Source organism: Camellia sinensis, chromosome 8 (genome assembly GCF_055761805.1).
Source record: "Camellia sinensis isolate YWXY chromosome 8, ASM5576180v1, whole genome shotgun sequence".
NCBI lineage: Eukaryota > Viridiplantae > Streptophyta > Magnoliopsida > Ericales > Theaceae > Camellia > Camellia sinensis.
In genome coordinates this window covers 8,165,112-8,183,478 of record NC_138968.1, presented here as the reverse complement: position 1 = coordinate 8,183,478, position 18,367 = coordinate 8,165,112, and the positions used below count along the sequence as shown (strand labels likewise).

General features: G+C 34.6%; 1 protein-coding gene across 3 annotated transcripts; it reads right to left on the bottom strand.

Annotated features, from left to right (window-relative positions):
- Positions 1–8,162: 8,162 nt before the first annotated feature.
- LOC114287634 (cell division cycle 20.2, cofactor of APC complex) lies at positions 8,163–11,667 on the bottom strand. 3 transcript variants are annotated; one of them, XR_014339022.1, is made up of 6 exons: positions 11,342–11,667; positions 10,377–10,646; positions 9,546–9,815; positions 8,881–9,462; positions 8,528–8,772; positions 8,163–8,414 (listed from the first exon to the last, which is right to left on the bottom strand). XR_014339022.1 is itself a non-coding variant. In XM_028231044.2 (6 exons), exons 1-5 carry the CDS (start codon positions 11,435–11,437, stop codon positions 8,629–8,631), a joined length of 1,362 nt encoding a protein of 453 aa, XP_028086845.2. In that variant the 5' UTR covers positions 11,438–11,666; the 3' UTR covers positions 8,163–8,414; positions 8,603–8,628. The 3 variants fall into 3 exon arrangements, 1 of the variants encoding a protein (XP_028086845.2); XM_028231044.2 differs by having other exon boundaries at positions 8,603–8,772; positions 11,342–11,666; XR_014339021.1 differs by having other exon boundaries at positions 8,259–8,429; positions 8,518–8,772; positions 11,342–11,666.
- Between the last annotated feature and the right edge of the window lie 6,700 nt (positions 11,668–18,367).

The window sequence follows — 18,367 nt, the reverse complement described above, 5'->3', positions numbered from 1 at the left end:
TTTTGTAGGATCTACACATATGTAAATTTGTACAAGTCTCACACTTATGTGAAAAATTTGATAAAATTTTTTATAAATTATTTGAGGCCCATTACATTTTCCTATCCCATCTCATTCTCTTTGTGATATTGATCCCATTCTTTTTAAAAGTCAACATAAAAACATGAATCATATCCTTTTAATCAATAAAAATTAAAAGATTAAGTTTAACGTATTTATATTTGAAATATCTACACTTTGTGATGTTGATCCCATTCTTTTTAAAAGTCAACATAAAAATATGAATCATATCCTTTTAATCAATAAAAATTAAAAGATTAGGTTTCTCGTATTTACATTTGAAATATCTATATTTTATCTTCGTTTAGAAAGTGGGTTGACTTTTTAATTTTTTTGACTATTTTAGCCTGAACGAAAAAACTTGGTTTGGGAAGGACTTGTTGACTTTTTAGTTTTTTTTACTTTTTTGTCAGAGAATAGTGTAATGATTATGAGTTGAATGTGATGTTTTGTTTGTTGTGACTAAAATAACCTATTTTGTCTTTTGTGACTATTTTAACTACAAACCAACTTGTTAAACACCTTGTTTGTGATGTTGATCCCATTCTTTTTAAAAGTCAACATAAAAATATGAATCATATCCTTTTAATCAATAAAAATTAAAAGATTAGGCTTCTTGTATTTACATTTGAAATATCTACACTGTGCCTCCGTTTGGGAAGTGGGTTGACTTTTTGACTTTTTTGGCTATTTTAGCCTGGACTAAAAAGTTTGGTTTGGGAAGAGTTTTTTGACTTTTTGGCTTTTTTGATTTTTTTGTGAGAGAAGAGTGTAATGATTATGGGTTGAATGTGATGTTTTGTTTGTTGTGACTAAAATAGTCTATTTTGTCTTTTGTAGTTATTTTAGTTACAAACCAACTTGCCAAACACCTTGTTTGTGATGTTGATCCCATTCTTTTTAAAAGTCAACGTCAAAATATGAATCATATCCTTTTAATCAATAAAAATTAAAAGATTAGGCTTCTCGTATTTACATTTGAAATATCTACAGAGCCTATCATGAGTCTCATATTTATGATCCGAATTATATATTTTGTAAGACTCTCTCAATATATATCATTCATAATAATAATTAATTGGATATAATAATTGTAATATTTTTATTTTACCACATTTTTTTGTGAAAAAATATATTATAAATATATTTTTAAAATAGACTATCTATTTTTTTTTTATAAACAAATATGATAAAATGAAAATGTTGTGATTATCGGATCGATTTAATATTTTTATAAATCATATACATAAAAGATTTTACAAAATAAAATGTTCAAATAATTGAAATAGAGCCCGTGGTGTATCTTAGGGGTGAATAACGGATATATCGATCCCCCCAAACCGATCGAACCGAATTGTTCCACCTCATTTTAGACGGATGCGTGACGACGAGCGAACGGTTGCGGATTGATTTTTTTCCAATCGCCTAGTTTTGGACAGATGATGGATTTGAGGTTCCTTTGACGACAACCGAACCGTCAAATCGCGAGCATCCCTAGTAATTTGTAAAATTTTGTGTTTTCAAAGTATTTAGATATTCTGTTTATGTTTTCAATTGAAAAATAGTTCAAATATTCTGTTGAATATATTCTATTGAAAAAGAGTTTTCAACTTGAATATATTTTTTGAATTGAAAAAAATAAATGTATTATTTATTTATATTTTATGATTTTTAAATCTAACTCTAAAAATAATATAGATAATTGTGGTGGTTTGAATTGTTTCTATATTTTAAGAACCACATATTGTAATATTTTATGTAATATTTTTTGTAAATGAGACATGCAGTGATTGTAATATTCTAAATTTTCAAACTTTCTTTTTTTGGATGAAACGTGTAGTGATTGTAATACTTTTTTAAGTCATTGACTATAATACTCTTTTTATTTTTTTAGGAAGTGCACAATTGAATTATGTTGAAAATTTATAAAATTTTAAACCGCCAAACCAATTCGCATAATTCTCCAATCCGCTCAATATACATCCGTCAAATTGATTTTCTCTAATCAACCAATCTGACAGACGGATGACGGATTGAAAATTCTGTGATCGTAACCAATCCACGGCCAACCCTAGTGTATCTCATGTATCTCTCAAATTTTTTGATATTGAGATATAAATATGACAAAAATTAATCCCAAAAATAAAATGGGTACTACATGGATTTGCCTCAAAATATAGAATAATTTTCAGGAGACGTGGTGGGTGTGTGTTTGAGTCACGCCTGACCAACGGTCTCTGTTTCTTTGGTTACACCTACCCCCTACCAGGGAGAGCACCAATTTTGACACGGTCGCCGTTAACTAACGGAATCTTACTGCCCTAGTGAAAATTATTTGACGTTTAACATTGGCGCCGTCAGTTTGTCTTCTGCGAATCTATAGGGGAATATTCTGGAGCGCACATGCGGAAGTCGACAAAAATGAGTGGGCCACGAGGCGTCAGGATCTAGAGTTTAAACCGTGTTCTCTTTAAGTTATCCATCCACGGTTAAAATTAAATCTCATTAAAATAATGTTATTTTGGTGAGTAATTTAAAAAAAAAAAAATTCAGATCTATATCTACGATTTTAGGATTGTGAAGCAGAGTACTAGAGAAGCAGAAAGAAAAAAATATTTCTTTGCCAAAAATCATCGTCGTTCTCTCTCTCTCTTTTCCGATTGAACCATCCAATTTCGTACCGGGACCGACTAATTCTATAGATACATATTCTGATATATATACAAAAATATTCACTTTGTTGCTGGGCTATGGAGAATTGTATGAGTAGTAAAGAAGATATCTATACTATATATTAAGTAAAAGGGAGTTTTTAACTTCAAGCCCTGTGAGAGTTCCAATCTCCCAATTTAAATTTTTTAATTTTTTGATTTAAAAAAAAAATCTTAACATTTATTAATTTCTCCTAACGCCCAAGTCTTACCCTCATAATAACACTTCAATACATGAACAAGCATAAAAAAAAATTCTTTGAAATCCAACACATATGAATTTCTTGAAAAGTCCCAACACATATGATTATTATCCCTCATAATAACACTTTAATGTATTAAGAACAAGTACAAAAAAAAATTTCTTGAAAAATCCAATACATGTGATTATTATCAAAATATTAAACTTTAATATAATATAATAATAAAAAAAGACATTTAATTATTTGAAAAGTCCAACACATATTATTATTATCAAAATAATAAACTTTAATATAATATAAAAAAAGAAAAAAAGAAGACACTTAAAAAAAAAAATAAAAATCACAATTCACATATGTAGATAATTGTAAACAAAATCCGTGCATAGCACAAGTGATATGCTAGTATATATATACACAAAAGCATTTCCTCAATGGAATCGAAAACGAAGTCCTTCCAGTAAGGTATTCAATCAATGCATACAAACCAATACCTGTTTGAATTTTTGTTAGGTTTTTCAATCGTATATTTGTCTCTCATGATTGTTAAATTTGTTTCTTTTGCCAGTTGCTTCTTCAATTTCATTCCCTATTAAGTTGGATGATTATTGTTTCCCTTTTCCTGTAAATAATGGATTATTTCTTCTTCGTGATTATTCCTAATATAATTATTATTTACAAAGTTTCAAGAACAGGGTTTGAAATTATTGTGAAAGGATTCGCGTTTGGAGGTTGAATTTGACCTTTGGATTGGAGAAAACAAAAAACAAAATGGTACCTAAGTGGGTTTATGGTTGAATTTGAACTCTGATTGGGGAAAACATAAAAACAAAAAACAAAAGAGAAATGTTTTTTGCCCCGATTTTCTCCGCCCCGAATGCCTCGAAATTCAGAAGAGAGAGAGAGAAGAGAGGGGAAGAGAACCGCAGCTCGGCGCCTCGCTGCTCGCCGTTGCAGCCGCTCGATCGTCGCCCGCTGTCGCTCGTCGCAGTCGCAGCAGCCCCGCTCGTCGCAACTCCGCCTCTGCCTCGCCGCCTCCGCCTCCGCCCCCTACCTCAGCCCCGAGTTTGTTGGCCTACTCCCCTCCCCTCCCCTCCCTCCCCTTCTCTTCGTCTTCTTCTTCCTTCTGCTAAAAAAAAAAAAACAAAAACGACGTCATTTTTGTATATTAAGGGCATTCGGGGAGCTCAAATTCGAGCTCCTAATCGGTTCTGAAAACAAAATAGTACCCAAGTTGGTTTGTGCTGGGTTTGTTTATCCCATTGGTTTGATTTTGAGTGTTGAAAAGTTCTGTAATGGTGGAATGAGTTCAGTTTTGGAGTATGGCGGGTAGGGTGTCGGCAGCGGCATGGCAGAGGCAGCGGCAGTGTGTCGGGGCCAAGGTAGGGCGGCGATGTGGATCCTCCTCTGCTCTCAACCCTTCTCTTTCTCTCTAATGCTCTGCTTTACAATCACAGGAACGAAGAAATAGATCTGAATTTTTTTATTTTTTATTTTTTCAAATTACTCACCAAAACGACGTCGTTTTGTGAGGTTCAATTTCAACCATTGGATAGATCACTTTAGGAGATCACTTCAGGGTTTAAACTCTAGAGGATCCTGACGCGGTTAGGAGTTCTAAAATGGCGTTTCTAATTGGATTGTTAGAGCATCTTAAAATATTATTAAAAAATTTATTTTTTATTTTAAAAATTATTTTTTCATCTCTTTCCTCAACAGGCTTCTTATTTTTTTTCTATTTTATTAACAAACTCTATATTTTTTTCTATTCTATTAAAATATAATTTTTCATTATAAATTTTAGGGCAAATTACAAACACCACCCTCGAGGTTTGGTGAAAATACAGATTTCCTCCTGAGGTTTGAGAAATTACAAATTGCTCCCCGAGATAACAAATTAGAAAAAATTAGGGGAGAATCTGTATGAAAATAAAAACTTCAGGGGGCAATTTGTTATGAAAATATAAATCTCAGGGGGCGGGATATAATTTTTCAAGCCTTAGGGGAGAATTTGTATTTTCACCAAACCTCGAGGGGGGTGTTTGTAATTTGCCCTAAATTTTAAAAAATAAAAATCATAAATGTGTGCTACAATCCTTAAACAAAACAAAATAAAACAAATATATATAAGGGTCCTACAATGACTCCTTACAAATAGGGAGGCACTGTAGCAATTCATATTTTAGAAGAGTGTTTAATGGAGCTTCTGGAAGTATATATGAGCCATCAAGCCCCTTAAAATAAAGGTTCCAGTGGAGATGCTCTTACGATCACAAAACATTTCCGGTTTGTTTGGGAATAACGTTTTTAATTTAAAATTTAAAATTTTTAATTAATTTAGTCTAGTTTAATTAGTTAATTATTTTTGATTTTTTAATAAAAAAAATAAAATATGTGATATTTTATTTTATCGATTTATTTAATTTATTTATATTTTTTTTGTTCCAACTCAACCCTAACTTGTTAAACGGCAGCTTAGTTTGAAATGACTACTCTATCTATCCTTTCATATTAGGGGGATTTTTATTAGGAAAATATTAAATCACTGAAATTTTTTAAAAAATAATTGTAAATGAGTGAGAAACTTTATAAATATTATTAATTAAAACAATAAATTTTTTTTTTATAAAATAAATCATTACCTTTTCAAGATTCCAGTAGGATATAATTACTCCAATTTTATGAAAATCAATTAATACCACATAAGTTAGAATTTTAATTCATATTTTACATATTTCTTTTCAATTATGTTTAAATCATATTTACATACAAAAAATAAAATAAAAAAATAGGAGATTAATAAAATTTTCTTTTAAATAATATTAACTAGTGAAGGAGGATACTTCATGATATTTTAATAAATAAAATTCCTTAATTTTAAAATTTTAATGTGTAAGGTCTAAATTCTATTCATTCTAAGACTAATTTTTGTCCATGAACAAAATATAGATTAGTTGTCATAATTGAGCCAAAAATAATAGAGAATTGTTCCAAACTTGGCTGTCATAATCGAGCCAAACAATAGAGAATTGTCCCAAACTACTAATATAGAGAATTGTCCCAAACTACTAATATATTGGTCGTAAATAAATAAATTGTCGACCCTTAGAATCAGGGCATGGTACCCTCATTCTCTATACGAGTTTATGCTCTTATTTTTCTCAAATTGATCCACAATAAATAAAATATTTTTCTTAGATTGTTTATAGGATAGATTGCTTATTATTTTATTTTTTGTCCTCTTAATGTCATAGAAGTAGGTTAAAAAGTCAATTTTTTTGTTATTTATTTATTTTTAAATGTACAAAAAAGTAGAAAGTCAGTGTGGCACACAAAATTCAAAAAGCCAGCTTTTTAGATTTTTTTAACCCAATTGCCAAAATTCTCCTCTTCAAAATACTTCTAATTGAATATGGAAGAAGACATCATTTTATATTATAAATAATTCACATCATTTTATAAATAAAAATATTTTTATTAGTAACAAAAGAAAGTAAAAATATTACACAAAAAATAACAAAAAAAATGAAGTGATAATATTATAAATAAAAATATTTTTATTAGTATTTTTTTTTAAGTAAAAACTTTATATTAATTCACATCATTTTATTAATGAATGTTCTATATGTCATTATTCATTGAATAATTATGTCTCAAAATTTAAATTTATATTGTGAAACTAGAGGTGCAAAAAGTCACTGGGCCTCACATTGCCTCACATTGGGTCCAAAACGCCAGGTGGTGGAAATGTGAGAGTCGTTACTCTTCCAATCTTTCATTTCACATACAAATTATTTGATGCCCCAGATTGAGTTCTTTTACTATCTCACCTGCAGACACTCTTCGTGTAGTCAATAAATCCCCTCTCTCAAGATGACACTTCGGCGAATCAAACCGGTGACACAATTTGACTCTTATACCAATTGTTAGTTGAATCATGTTTCACGGTCTCTCTTAAAACCAATTGATGTTAGGCTTTTAATAATATTTGATATCGCACCAGACTTACGTTTGGCGGGGCACCAATGAGTTTTTCTGGTGAATTGTTTCTAAATTCGAGGACTTGTAATTTTATATTATGGAAGCCCACTGATAAGCTAGTATTTACAAAAACTATCATCCAAACAAAACCATATTTGGTCTACTTTATCGTTAGCATATATTCTCTTCCCATCATATTTCTTGCTTTTTTTATGTTGTTTCTATTTTCTATATTGTTTGTTGTAACACTTGAGAGTATGGTCATTTTTATTTTATTTATTTATTTATTTTTAACGGGGAACATTTGTTTATTCATCTTATAAGATTGCTCTGAATTTTCATTTTCGTGTCAATTTTAACCTTTCTTTTTTTTTTTGGGTATCATTTCCCTCTCTTACGGTTGTGCCTGTGCCTCTATGTGGAGCCCAAACTTCAGCCTTGCTGATGATTTTGCACTCTAATAATACTTGCTTGAGCTGCCTATTTGCCTCCCTGTTAGCCTCCGTTTGGGAAGTGAGTTGGCTTTTTGGCTTTTTTGACTATTTTAGCCTGGACTAAAAAGTTTGATTTGGGAAGAGTTTTTTGGTTTTTTTGATTTTTTTTGTAAGAGAAGAGCGTAATGATTATGGGTTGGATGTGATGTTTTGTTTTTTGTGACTAAAATAGACTATTTTGTCTTTTATGACTAAAATAGCCAAAAAAAACCTAGAAAAGTTCTTCCCAAACGGACCCTATGTATGAAAATTATATCATACCCTTCATATATGGAGTCATTATTGGGCTCATGGCCGGTGTTGATACAGTTGGAGCATTGTTTATTTAATGAGACACTTCCTAATTCTCTTCAATAGCACTTGTCATTTTTCTTTTTACCCTCGAATTAGTACTTTTTTCTGCTTTCTTAACTGCCATGCAATGAAAAACAGAAACACTTTGTAATGAATAACACAGATTTGTATACTGAGCATCATTAGAATGAATTGGGAGGAGAAGGGCTCATGGTTAGGCTTCAGAATAGAGGTAAACCATGCAGAAAGTTTACAATCAATACATCTTGTCATCTTCATGTTACTTCAAGAGCAAAAGATCCGTTCCAAATTCTTCTGGCTTTGAGATTTAATGACTGTAAGGTGTTTTGGGATACTTTGGGACACGAATTTGAGTAGATTTTAAATTATTATATATGCATATATAGATTGAACAAAAGACATTTACGTGGTTCATCACAATGAGTGACTACGTCCACAGGAATTGAAGGCTTTCCATTAAGCAAAATTTGGGGTACAAATAGATACACACACAAAAGAAGCACTCAAAAATCAAATCTAGTCATCACTACCTGAGCATGGAATTGTAGAATACAAGATGAATTGCACTCCAAATTGAATATCTTACAGATTGGACGATGGGATGGGGGGTTTCGAATGAACAATTGACATAGGTTGCAATCTCCTCTACCAACCTGTGAGAAAATGCAAAACAGAGAAAATAAATAACTTTTTCTATTTTCTATGCACGAAAATGCCAGAGCAACCTTGGAAAAGATTTTGAAAAAAAAAAATGCATTTGATTTACCTAAAAATAGTTTAGTTGACAAAAACCATGAGACAGTCTCTTTAACCCAAAGACTTTGGGATTTTTTGTGCATACCACACCATCCTTGTTGTTTATGCCACTTAACGAATGCGGTTCAGGTGAGCAAATGGCTCAGGATTTGCCTTAGGTGCAGGTTTCGCCACTTCAGCAGGAGTCCCAAAAACATTCCAAAATCTTAGAGTTTCATCCCCTGCAGCAGATGCTACTGTACATCCATCTGGGCTCTGAATCAAAATACACCGAAAAGAAATCAGAATCAATAAATTCGACATAAAACACTCACTCACTCAGGTAGAAGAAATATAAAATTTTCAGATTAAATTAAATTGTACCTGAGCCATGAAAAGAACTCTGGATGTATGGCCAGTGAGCTCTGCTACTTTCACCATAGATGGGTACTTCCAAAGCGTAAGCTGATTCTGTGTAAAGCCATGAGAGCTAAGCAGCTCGCGCTCATTCTTGTTCCACAGAAGAGAACAGACCTGTGATCCAGTGTCAATCGAGTTCAAGCAAGCACCGGTGTGGGTGTTCCAAAACTTTATGCACCTGTCACTGCCACCTCCACCAGAGGCCAGCAAGTTACCCTGGAACGGACACCAAGCAAGGGCTTTAACAGCGGCTGTGTGGTCTTCAAGCCTGTGAAGCCACTGTGTTGGGGAATTAGAAGAAGCCGTCGACCTGTCCCATATATGCAGGAGATTATCATTTCCCCCACTTGCTAACTGTTGACCCGAGGCTGACCATTTTAGCCCACAGACTTCTTGATGGTGTCCCCTGTAGGTTTCAACAATATGTGATCTTACTCTTACATCGTTGTTGATGATCTGACCATCCATTCCTCCAGTTGTCAAAATATGATTGTTCCAATCCATAGATCCAACTCGTGATTGGTGGCCACCTCTCAAGATTCGTAGCTGTAGAATCAGCATTCAACGGTAACAAAATTAATTAAACAATGGAAAAGAGTACTCAACTGCAATCTACAAGAGTAACAAACCTGTCGATTAGCTGTAGAATCCCAAAGTTGGACATTAGAGTTGTTCAAGCCAACTGCAATGTGTCGTCCATCAGGAGCCCATTTGACACTGGTCACAGGGCCATTTTCGTCGTCAATGGTGACAAGTTCTGAGGTGGCACCATCAGTAGCATCCCACAGATATACTGTGTTTCCAAGAGCAATAGCAAGAACATTGCTGCTACCCCAATCTAACAAGTTCAAGTAGTAATCATCCACCAGGTCAGGAGCGTCTAACGTTCTCTCGGAAGTCTGTATGATCCAAGTGAAAAACACTTGAGAATTTCAAAGATAACAAAGGAAAATAAAAACAGCATAAACATTCATCCAAATTATTCTTGATTCACAAATTCATAAGCACGTGTAAATCTCCACTTATTACGGTTGATAACTTGAGAATTTTAAAGATAAAATGGAAAAGAAAAACAACATAAACATTCATCCAAATTATTGTTGATTCACAAATTCATGAGCACGTGTAAATCTCCACTTATTAATGCATATATGGAAGCAAAATTCAAATAGTTCACATTTGATTACTTTTTATTTCCTATTTTTTGTAATTTAAATCATCATCTGACAACTCTTCAGACAACCAGTCCAAATCTAAATTCAACCTATCTTACATGATCAATCTTAATGTTAGTAGTTTACATTTGATTATTTTTTATGTCCAATATTTTGCATTTTAAATCATCATCTTACCACTCTAAGGCAACCCTTCCAAGTCCAAATTCAACCTATCTTATACGATCAATCTTAATGTTACTGTAAACAACACAATCAAAGGGCGATAGTAGAATATGAACCTACCTGAGGAATGTAACGACGGGGCTTTGTGGGTTTGGACTGGTGAATAGCTGAGAACTCGTTTGGTATGGCCTCAACTGGGGTGGGCGGCTTGTTCTTGAAAGCCAGTATCCGGGTTCGATTCATGTTGAAGGTTTCCTTCAGTTGCTTCTGGTATGCCTCCCTGGATGGAGAGCTCATAGCTGGGTTCTCTTTGCCTTTCCGCCCTTCAGTCAGCATGTAATGTGCATAATCGAAATCAATCGCCGATCTGTTTGGTATGAATCTATCCAACTGTTGAAAACAGTACAGCAAGACACAAATTAACAATGAGAATCACTGAGGTACATAAAATTTCAAGAATCCCATTAAACAAAAACTTGTCTCCAGTTACCCTAGCTTCAAAAATCCAATTACAAACCAGAACAACAATACCCTAATTGAAAAAACTAATGAAGTATAAACCCCAGTGTCAAATTCAAACAAACAGAAACTGATAATAAGAATAACTGAGGTGTATGTAAACTTTCACGAATTGCGTTAAACAAAAACTAGTCTCCAGAAACCCTTGCTTCAGAAATCCAATACCCGAATTCAAAAAAACTAATTAAGCATATACCCTATTGTCAATTCAAATAAACAGAAACCGACAATAAGAATCACTGAGGTATGTAAACTTTCAGCAATTGCATTAAACAAATTCCTGTCTGCAGAAACCCTAGCTTCAGAAATCCAATTATGAACAACAATACCCAAATTCAAAAAACTAATCAATCATGAAACCTAGTGTCAATTAAAGTAAATATTAAATCCTAGCCTAAGAATTGAATCAAGAAGAAGCAAAATCACGGCTGCAAGTATCAAATCAAATCGAGAAAACAAAACCAAGATTCATGGCCAAAAAAAATGAGAATATACATGTATAATAATGACAACCGTCAATGAATTAAAGGATTTACAACTCTATTCGAGGGCATACGTATGCATACATTTTCTCGAGAACTTTTCCTATGAAGAAACTGTTCTTGAAGGGGGCATCGAGTTTGTGCTTTCCCTGTTGAAGAGTTCATGGATCCTGCATCCATTGTTAGCACTAAAAATAGAGAGAGAGAGAGAGAGAAACCCTGAAAAAGCAAAAACAAGAAACACCCTGCAAAAACAATAGAGAAAAGCAAGCCTGGAAAGCAAGTTAGATAAAAGAAAGTAAACAACAACAAAATTGAGAGAGAGAACACGATGTCAATCGCTGGTAGCTTTGTTGATTGTTGATGGTAGGACCGAGCGCAGAGAGAGAGAGAGAGAGAGAGAGAGTAGTTGATTGAATTATCAAGAGTTTTGACAGGGTTATATATTGATAAAGATTGCAATTTCGATCACTCGTTTGCTGTCCAGATTCTGGAAAGTGCAACGGCTATATTGTTCAAATAGCCGTTTCAATTCAGTTGACGAAAACACCCTCTATCGTGATGCGCCAAATTGACTATGTCGAAGATATTCGCTTTTACTAGCAGGGCATTTTAATAATTTAAACGTAAAACATAGTTTTTTAATTCATAAGCTAATGCTTGAACTACAAATTTTCTAACTAGTTTATTTATTTGTTAAAAAAATAGAAATTTGTTGCTACTTCTAAAAACATCTCCAATGGTGTATCTGTTTTTTTTCCACTAAGTAAAAGCTCTAAATGCTCCAATTAGTGGCGTAGTCAGGAATTCGGTGAAGAAAGGACACAAATTAATGATAACATTAATTTTTTTTTCTTTATAATAAATAACAATGAGATATTACTAAACTTAAATGTTAAGAGTTAAAAAAAGATAGGTTGAGATAGAAATGATATATTTTAGTAAAGAAATTCTATAAAACATACCGCAAAAAAGTGTCTATCATATGTCGCAATGGTCTTTAGTTATAATACATTATAGTGTTAGATATAATTTAGTTATAACTTCTTATGGTTGTTATTTTGGCTATAACTATATATCAAGTAATATTTAGTTATGACTCATTCTGATATTAGTTATGACCTATTGAAATATATATATTTTTTTTATAATTGAAGATGTGTTGCTTGATTATAATTTATATAGTGGTCATTTTTGTTATAAATGGAAAGAAATGCATAGAGGATAAACTCCATATGTCAAATGTAACTAACAATCCAATAAATTCCATATCATTTTGAACTTTCAAAATCTGAGATAGACTTCTAGAGAGTGAGTGAGGTTACTTCTAGTGAGAGAAAGGGAGAAATTGAAAGAGAACTTGAAGCTTAAGCTAGGGTTGGTCAAGATTATGTTAGAACAAGAGTAATTCAAGGCTCTAGGTGAGTTTTGTACCCCCCAATTCTTGAGCATGAGTTGAATTCATGGTGCATATATGATCATTTGCATATATTTTGCATAAGGTTGTCAAAAAATGATGGAAATTGAAGTAGCTTCATATGCATGCATGATTTCTTACATCCTTGAGTTTGATTTTGAGTATTTATATTCAAATGATGAGTTATATGGTACATACATGGTTCATTCACCATGTTTAACTCTTGAATACATGTTTTAGAAAGGAGTTTCTTATATGCATGGAGCCTTGAGCTCAAATTTGTTAAGTTCATAAATTTTGAAAAGAGATCATGTACATGCATGCACAATTCTACATTGTTGAGTTCCATTTTCCACAAATTCTTACATGCAAATGCATATCTTTGCTATGTCTCGAGAGCTCACCATGATTTTACATGAAAACATCTCATTTGTCCATGTTTTGGAAGTTTGGATTTTATGAATCTTTACATACATGTGTTTTAAAGTTTGGTTTTGAAGAATTGACATACTTTTGGATTTTGATTTTGGCAAAATAACTTTCAATTCATGATGTTTTACAAGTTTACAAGTGTTTTCTCAAGTTTTGGCCCAAAAGAATGAGTTTTGATTCATTGGAATTGAGTTTTGAAGCTTAGAGAGCAATGTGGAAATTCCAGAATTCACACTCTTCGCTCGAGCAGTGAAAGTTGCGCTCGAGCGAAGAATGCAAGCTCCCAGAAGTTTTGCACACATGAGCACTCCATTTGAGCGACACAATCTATGCTTGAGTGACTACCCTTAATTTTGAACCTTGGCTTGAGGGAAGGAAGTTGAGCTCGAGCACAAAATGAATGCTCTCAGAACTTTTTGCAAACCTAGGGGTCCACTCGAGCGACCAAAGTTGCGCTTGAGCGAACTACCCTGTTTTCTGAAATTTTGTTAGGTGTTTTAAAGTGCATTTTGAGCATCCTCATTGCATCCTAGACATTCCTAAGCCTTAATTAAGAAACAATAATGAGGATATGAATTAGAAACACACTAAGAAATAAATGTACTAAGTTAAGAGATTACAAAGAGTGTGTTTCAATGTATACGAGCGTATGATAAAAAGAATAAGAAGCTAATGCAAAGAAAACTAAGCCGTGATGGCCATATAGATGTGTAATGATAAGACGTGTTTTGTGCTATATATGTTTTGATTGTAGGTCGAGAATTGGAGGCCGATCAACTGTTTCTGGAAGCCCACTGTGAGTAATGTTATTATAAAGATATGTTCATGTGAATTATGTTCCAAATGTGATTTGATAATTTATGATTTCTGAAATGATATTTGTTTATGTGAATGAATGTCCTATGTTTGAAATCTATTATGGTATCTATAGATAGTCCCAAGTCATGGGACATGTTAATGCGGGTTCATGACATATATGTGATTATGAGATCTCGTTAGCCACTTGACAAATTGGTGATGTGTTTAATTGGTATCTGGAACAGATTACTCTAGTTGGATGATGATGTGATATGTTCTATTAGATGCACCATTATTATGTTCGGATATGAGAATTTCTTTGGTTATGATCTGGTTTATGAATATGATATGTTCGGAATTCGTTCACTAACCTCTTTACATTTATGTTATTCACTGGGTTTTAGCTCACTATGTATATATATATATATATATATATATCGATGAGCGTTCTGGAGATCAGGCCTGAGACTTCTGTTCGGATCTGTGTTCTGTTGTCAGCCAACCATTGTGCCTCATGTGGAGGTTCCTAAAGTGTCGCGTGTTAAGCTCCGGTTGTTTTTTTTATATATAAGACTTTGTTTGTTTTTGTTGGTTGTACTTAAAATGTTGTAGTTAAGTGTGTGTGTGTGTGTATAACGTGAGAATGATTTTTGGATATGTATATAAAGTTTTAAATATTCTGTTTCATATAAGTCTGCATAGCTTATTGGATAATTATATTTTTGTTATTTGCTTCCGCTAGCCCCTTTATTTTGTGATTCTGTTTCAGAGGCCGTTGGTAATCTTAAGATTACTGGCCGGTTAAGACGCTAAACCTATAGGGGCGGGTTTGGGTCCTGACACCATTGATCTTGCAAGGAACAAGGGTACATGCCAAACTTCTGGTAGTTTTTCAACTCAACGTGTCTGCTACGACATTAGCTTTGCTTGGATGGTGATGGATCTCTACATTATAGTCCTTCATAAATTATAGCCATCGTCGTTGCCTCATATTCAATTCTTTCTGTGTAAACAGATATTTAAGACTTTTGTGATCCTTGCAAATTTCGTAAGTTATTCCGTAGAGATAATTGCGCCAAATTTTGAGGGGCAAAGATTACTACAGCTAATTCCAGATTGTGGGTCGGGTAGTTCTTCTTGTGAGTCTTTAATTGACGTGAGACATATGTAATGACTTTTCTATTTTGTATAAGGACACAACCCAAACCATTGTATGAGGCATCGCTATAAATTACAAACCCTTCCATTCCCGTAAGGAGTGCTAGTATAAAAGTTGTCACAAGTCTGTTTTTTAACTCTTGGAAGCAACGTTTCTACTTGTCAGTCCATTCAAAGGGTGTGTTCTTTTGAGTTAGCTGGGTCAAGGGTGATGGTATCTTCGAGAAATCTTGCATGAAGGGTCAGTAATAGCCAGCTAGACCCAAGAAGCTTCGAATCTCAAACACGTTAGTAATTTGTAGCCAATCCACGATTGCTGCAACCTTTTGGGGGTTGACCGAGATGTCATCCTTGTTAATGACGTGACCGAGGAAATGTACACTAGTGATCCAGAATTCGCATTTCTTCAACTTGGTATAAAGTTTGTGATCACGTAGTGTCTGTAGAACTCTTCGCAAGTGGTGTTCATGCTCTTCTGGTGATTTGGAGTATATGAAAATGTCGTCAATGAAAACAATGACGAACTTGTCAAGATAGGGATTGAACACCTGATTCATAAGGTCCATAAAGGCTGCTGGAGCATTTGTGACGCCAAATGGCATGACGAGGAACTCATAGTGCCCGTAACGTGTTTTGAAGGCAGTCTTTTCGATGTTATCGTTTTAACTTTTAATTGATGATAGCCGGAACGCAAATCGATTTTCGAGAATACTTGGGTGCCTTGAAGTTGATCAAACAAGTCATCGATTCATGGCAGAGGGTACTGATTCTTGATGGTGACCTTGTTCAATTCTCGATAATTGATACACAATTTCATGGTACCATCTTTCTTCTTTATGAACAGTACTGGAGCTCCCCAGGGCGGCATACTTGGTCGATTGAAACCTTTGTCTAGTAGTTCCTAGAGTTGGGTCTTTAGTTCTTTTAATTCCGTCATTGACATGCGGTAAAGGGCTTTTGATATTGGTTGGGTACCAGGTTGAGTTTCAATGGTAAATTTGATTTCTCGGTCAACCAGGGTACTAGGTAGATCTTCAGGAAAGACATCTGAGAATTCTCGAACCACGAGGATTGTATCAAGTATAGGGGCCTCTTGTTGAGTATCGATCACATAACAGATATAATTACAATAACCCTTTCTTAAAAGTCGTTGGGCTGTCATAGAGGATATGACACATGAAGGGGTGAAAACTCCAGTTCCATTAAAGACAAGCTCGGGTTGGTTTGGTAATTGGAGGGAGACCTTTCTGATTTTACAATAGATAGAGGTGTGATTAACAGCTAGCTAATCCATTTCTAAAATCACATCAAAGTTACCAATATGGAGGGGAATCAAATCTACGTATAAGGTTTCATCTTTTAAGGATATAGTGCAAAATTTGTACACCTCAATACCAATGGCAGAATGACCAGAAGGAAAGGACATAGACAGTATATATCCTAAGGGTTCGGGTGTTGATGCTAACTTGAAAGCAAAGTGTGGTACAACAAAAGAATGAGTTGAACTAGAGTTAATGAGAACATGAGCTAAACGACCACAAACAAAAGTGTACCTGACACAATGTTCTCAATAACTTCCGTGTTTCCAGGCACCAAGGCAAAAGCTTTTCCTTAGCGTTTTTGGTCATTCCTCACTTTTCCAAGTACTGCGGGTTTTGGGACTGGTTCAGAGGGGCTGGCTGTAGGATTGGTAAGCTTTGGACAATCTCGCAGCCAATGTCCGCATTTAAAGCATGCTCCTATATCTCAATAGCATCGTCCCCAATAAGCCCTTCCGCAAGTAGGGCAAATTGGAATGGTGCAACCTCTGGGGTTAGTAGGACCCTGATTGCCTAAACTGGGTATGTTCATATTTACCCTCTTGGGAGGCGCAACACCGTATTCTTTGCTGTCCCTTTCCCGAAATCCTTTCTCTTGGCTTGGTTCCCCGGAGTGCGAGGTTTTAATATCTTATTTCCCAATGTACACTCGGTCTACCACTTCCGCATAAGTTGGCATTTTCAAAACCTCAATTTTGTTCCTGATGTCATCCTCTAAACTGACTTTAAACTTTCAAGCTAGTTATGTGAACCTGCTCTCGTATTTGGCCACAGTCATGGTTCCTTGCTTTAGATGTATGAATTAAGACGCCTTTTGTTCCCGCGGTGAATCTGGAAAGTATTTTTCATAAAATACTTCCAAGAATCTTGCCTAAGTCGCGATCTCTTCTTTTTCCAGTGTGAGAAGCCACCATTCCTGCGCATCATCTTTGAAAGTGAAAGTAGCAAAAGTTACCTTCTGAATTTCTGTGCAAGGTAGCGTGCAAAAAATCTTTTCCATGTCCCTAACCTAAACTTCTACTATCAAAGGGTTGAACCACCCGTGAATGTGGTAGGCTTCAGATCCTGGAACTGTTTTATTGTAACTGGCTCTTCTCATCGTCCTGGTATTCCGTTGTTTTTGTTAGTTTGCAGGGCTTGCAAAAAGCTGGTAACTGCTCTTTCCATGATTATTTCCATTAACTTAGTTCCGCTGACAGATGACCCGGTTCCGTTACTATCATTGGTCATTACTACAAAGTAAATTTAGTATCGTGTATATATATATATAGAACACCAACTTTCCTTAATACAAATATAGTGTTAGTACCACATTCTTATGCAAAAGTTAAAAGTTATGTCAGTGTCTAATCCTTGAGTACAAAAATAGGGATTAGAACTAATCATGGATAGCTCTCAAAAAAACAAAAACAAAAGGTTCCTCCTCTTCAGCGTTTAGTCAAAAAGCCATGGAAAGTACTGTTGCATAAGAAACTCAAATTCCCATCCCAGCTGCACTATCCTGAAACATACCCATGCTACCCAAACTGTATAAAGAGGAACAGACTGCAGGTATCCCCAAAATGCTCGGTCGACGATCTACCCAGGTGTCTCGACATATGTTAAGCCATTGGTAAAATCAACATTCTAGACATTAATAATGTCCAAAGGGTTAGGGATGTGGGTGAATATATAGTCACCGGGGAAAACATTTCCCCTCGTCTTAGCAAAATGTGGTCGAGATATTGTCCTCGCAAATAGGCACGCCTCTACCTCCAGGATAGATATGCTATATCATTAGGATTGGCCTGTACATATATTGGTCATCCCATCAGTTGGTCTAGGCCCGAATGTAGTCGCCTGACTATGTCTTCAGAGTCTCCCCATCCTTCTGGTGAGGCAGAGGCGTGGTGCACTCCTAAGATTCCCTCCAGACTTAGGGTTTCGAGCTCATTCTAGAATGCCTCACTAAGAATTTGCTTGGACATCCCTACATCACCAAATTTA

Excerpts from the sequence above, each read along its gene's own strand:
- LOC114287634 (XM_028231044.2), bottom strand. The coding sequence starts at position 11,437 with ATGGATGCAGGATCCATGAACTCTTCAACAGGGAAAGCACAAACTCGA. Across the intron at positions 10,647-11,341 it reads GGAAAAGTTCTCGAGAAAAT|TTGGATAGATTCATACCAAA; the intron begins GTATGCATACGT and ends TGTTTTCAACAG. Across the intron at positions 9,463-9,545 it reads ATTCTACAGCTAATCGACAG|CTACGAATCTTGAGAGGTGG; the intron begins GTTTGTTACTCT and ends CTGATTCTACAG.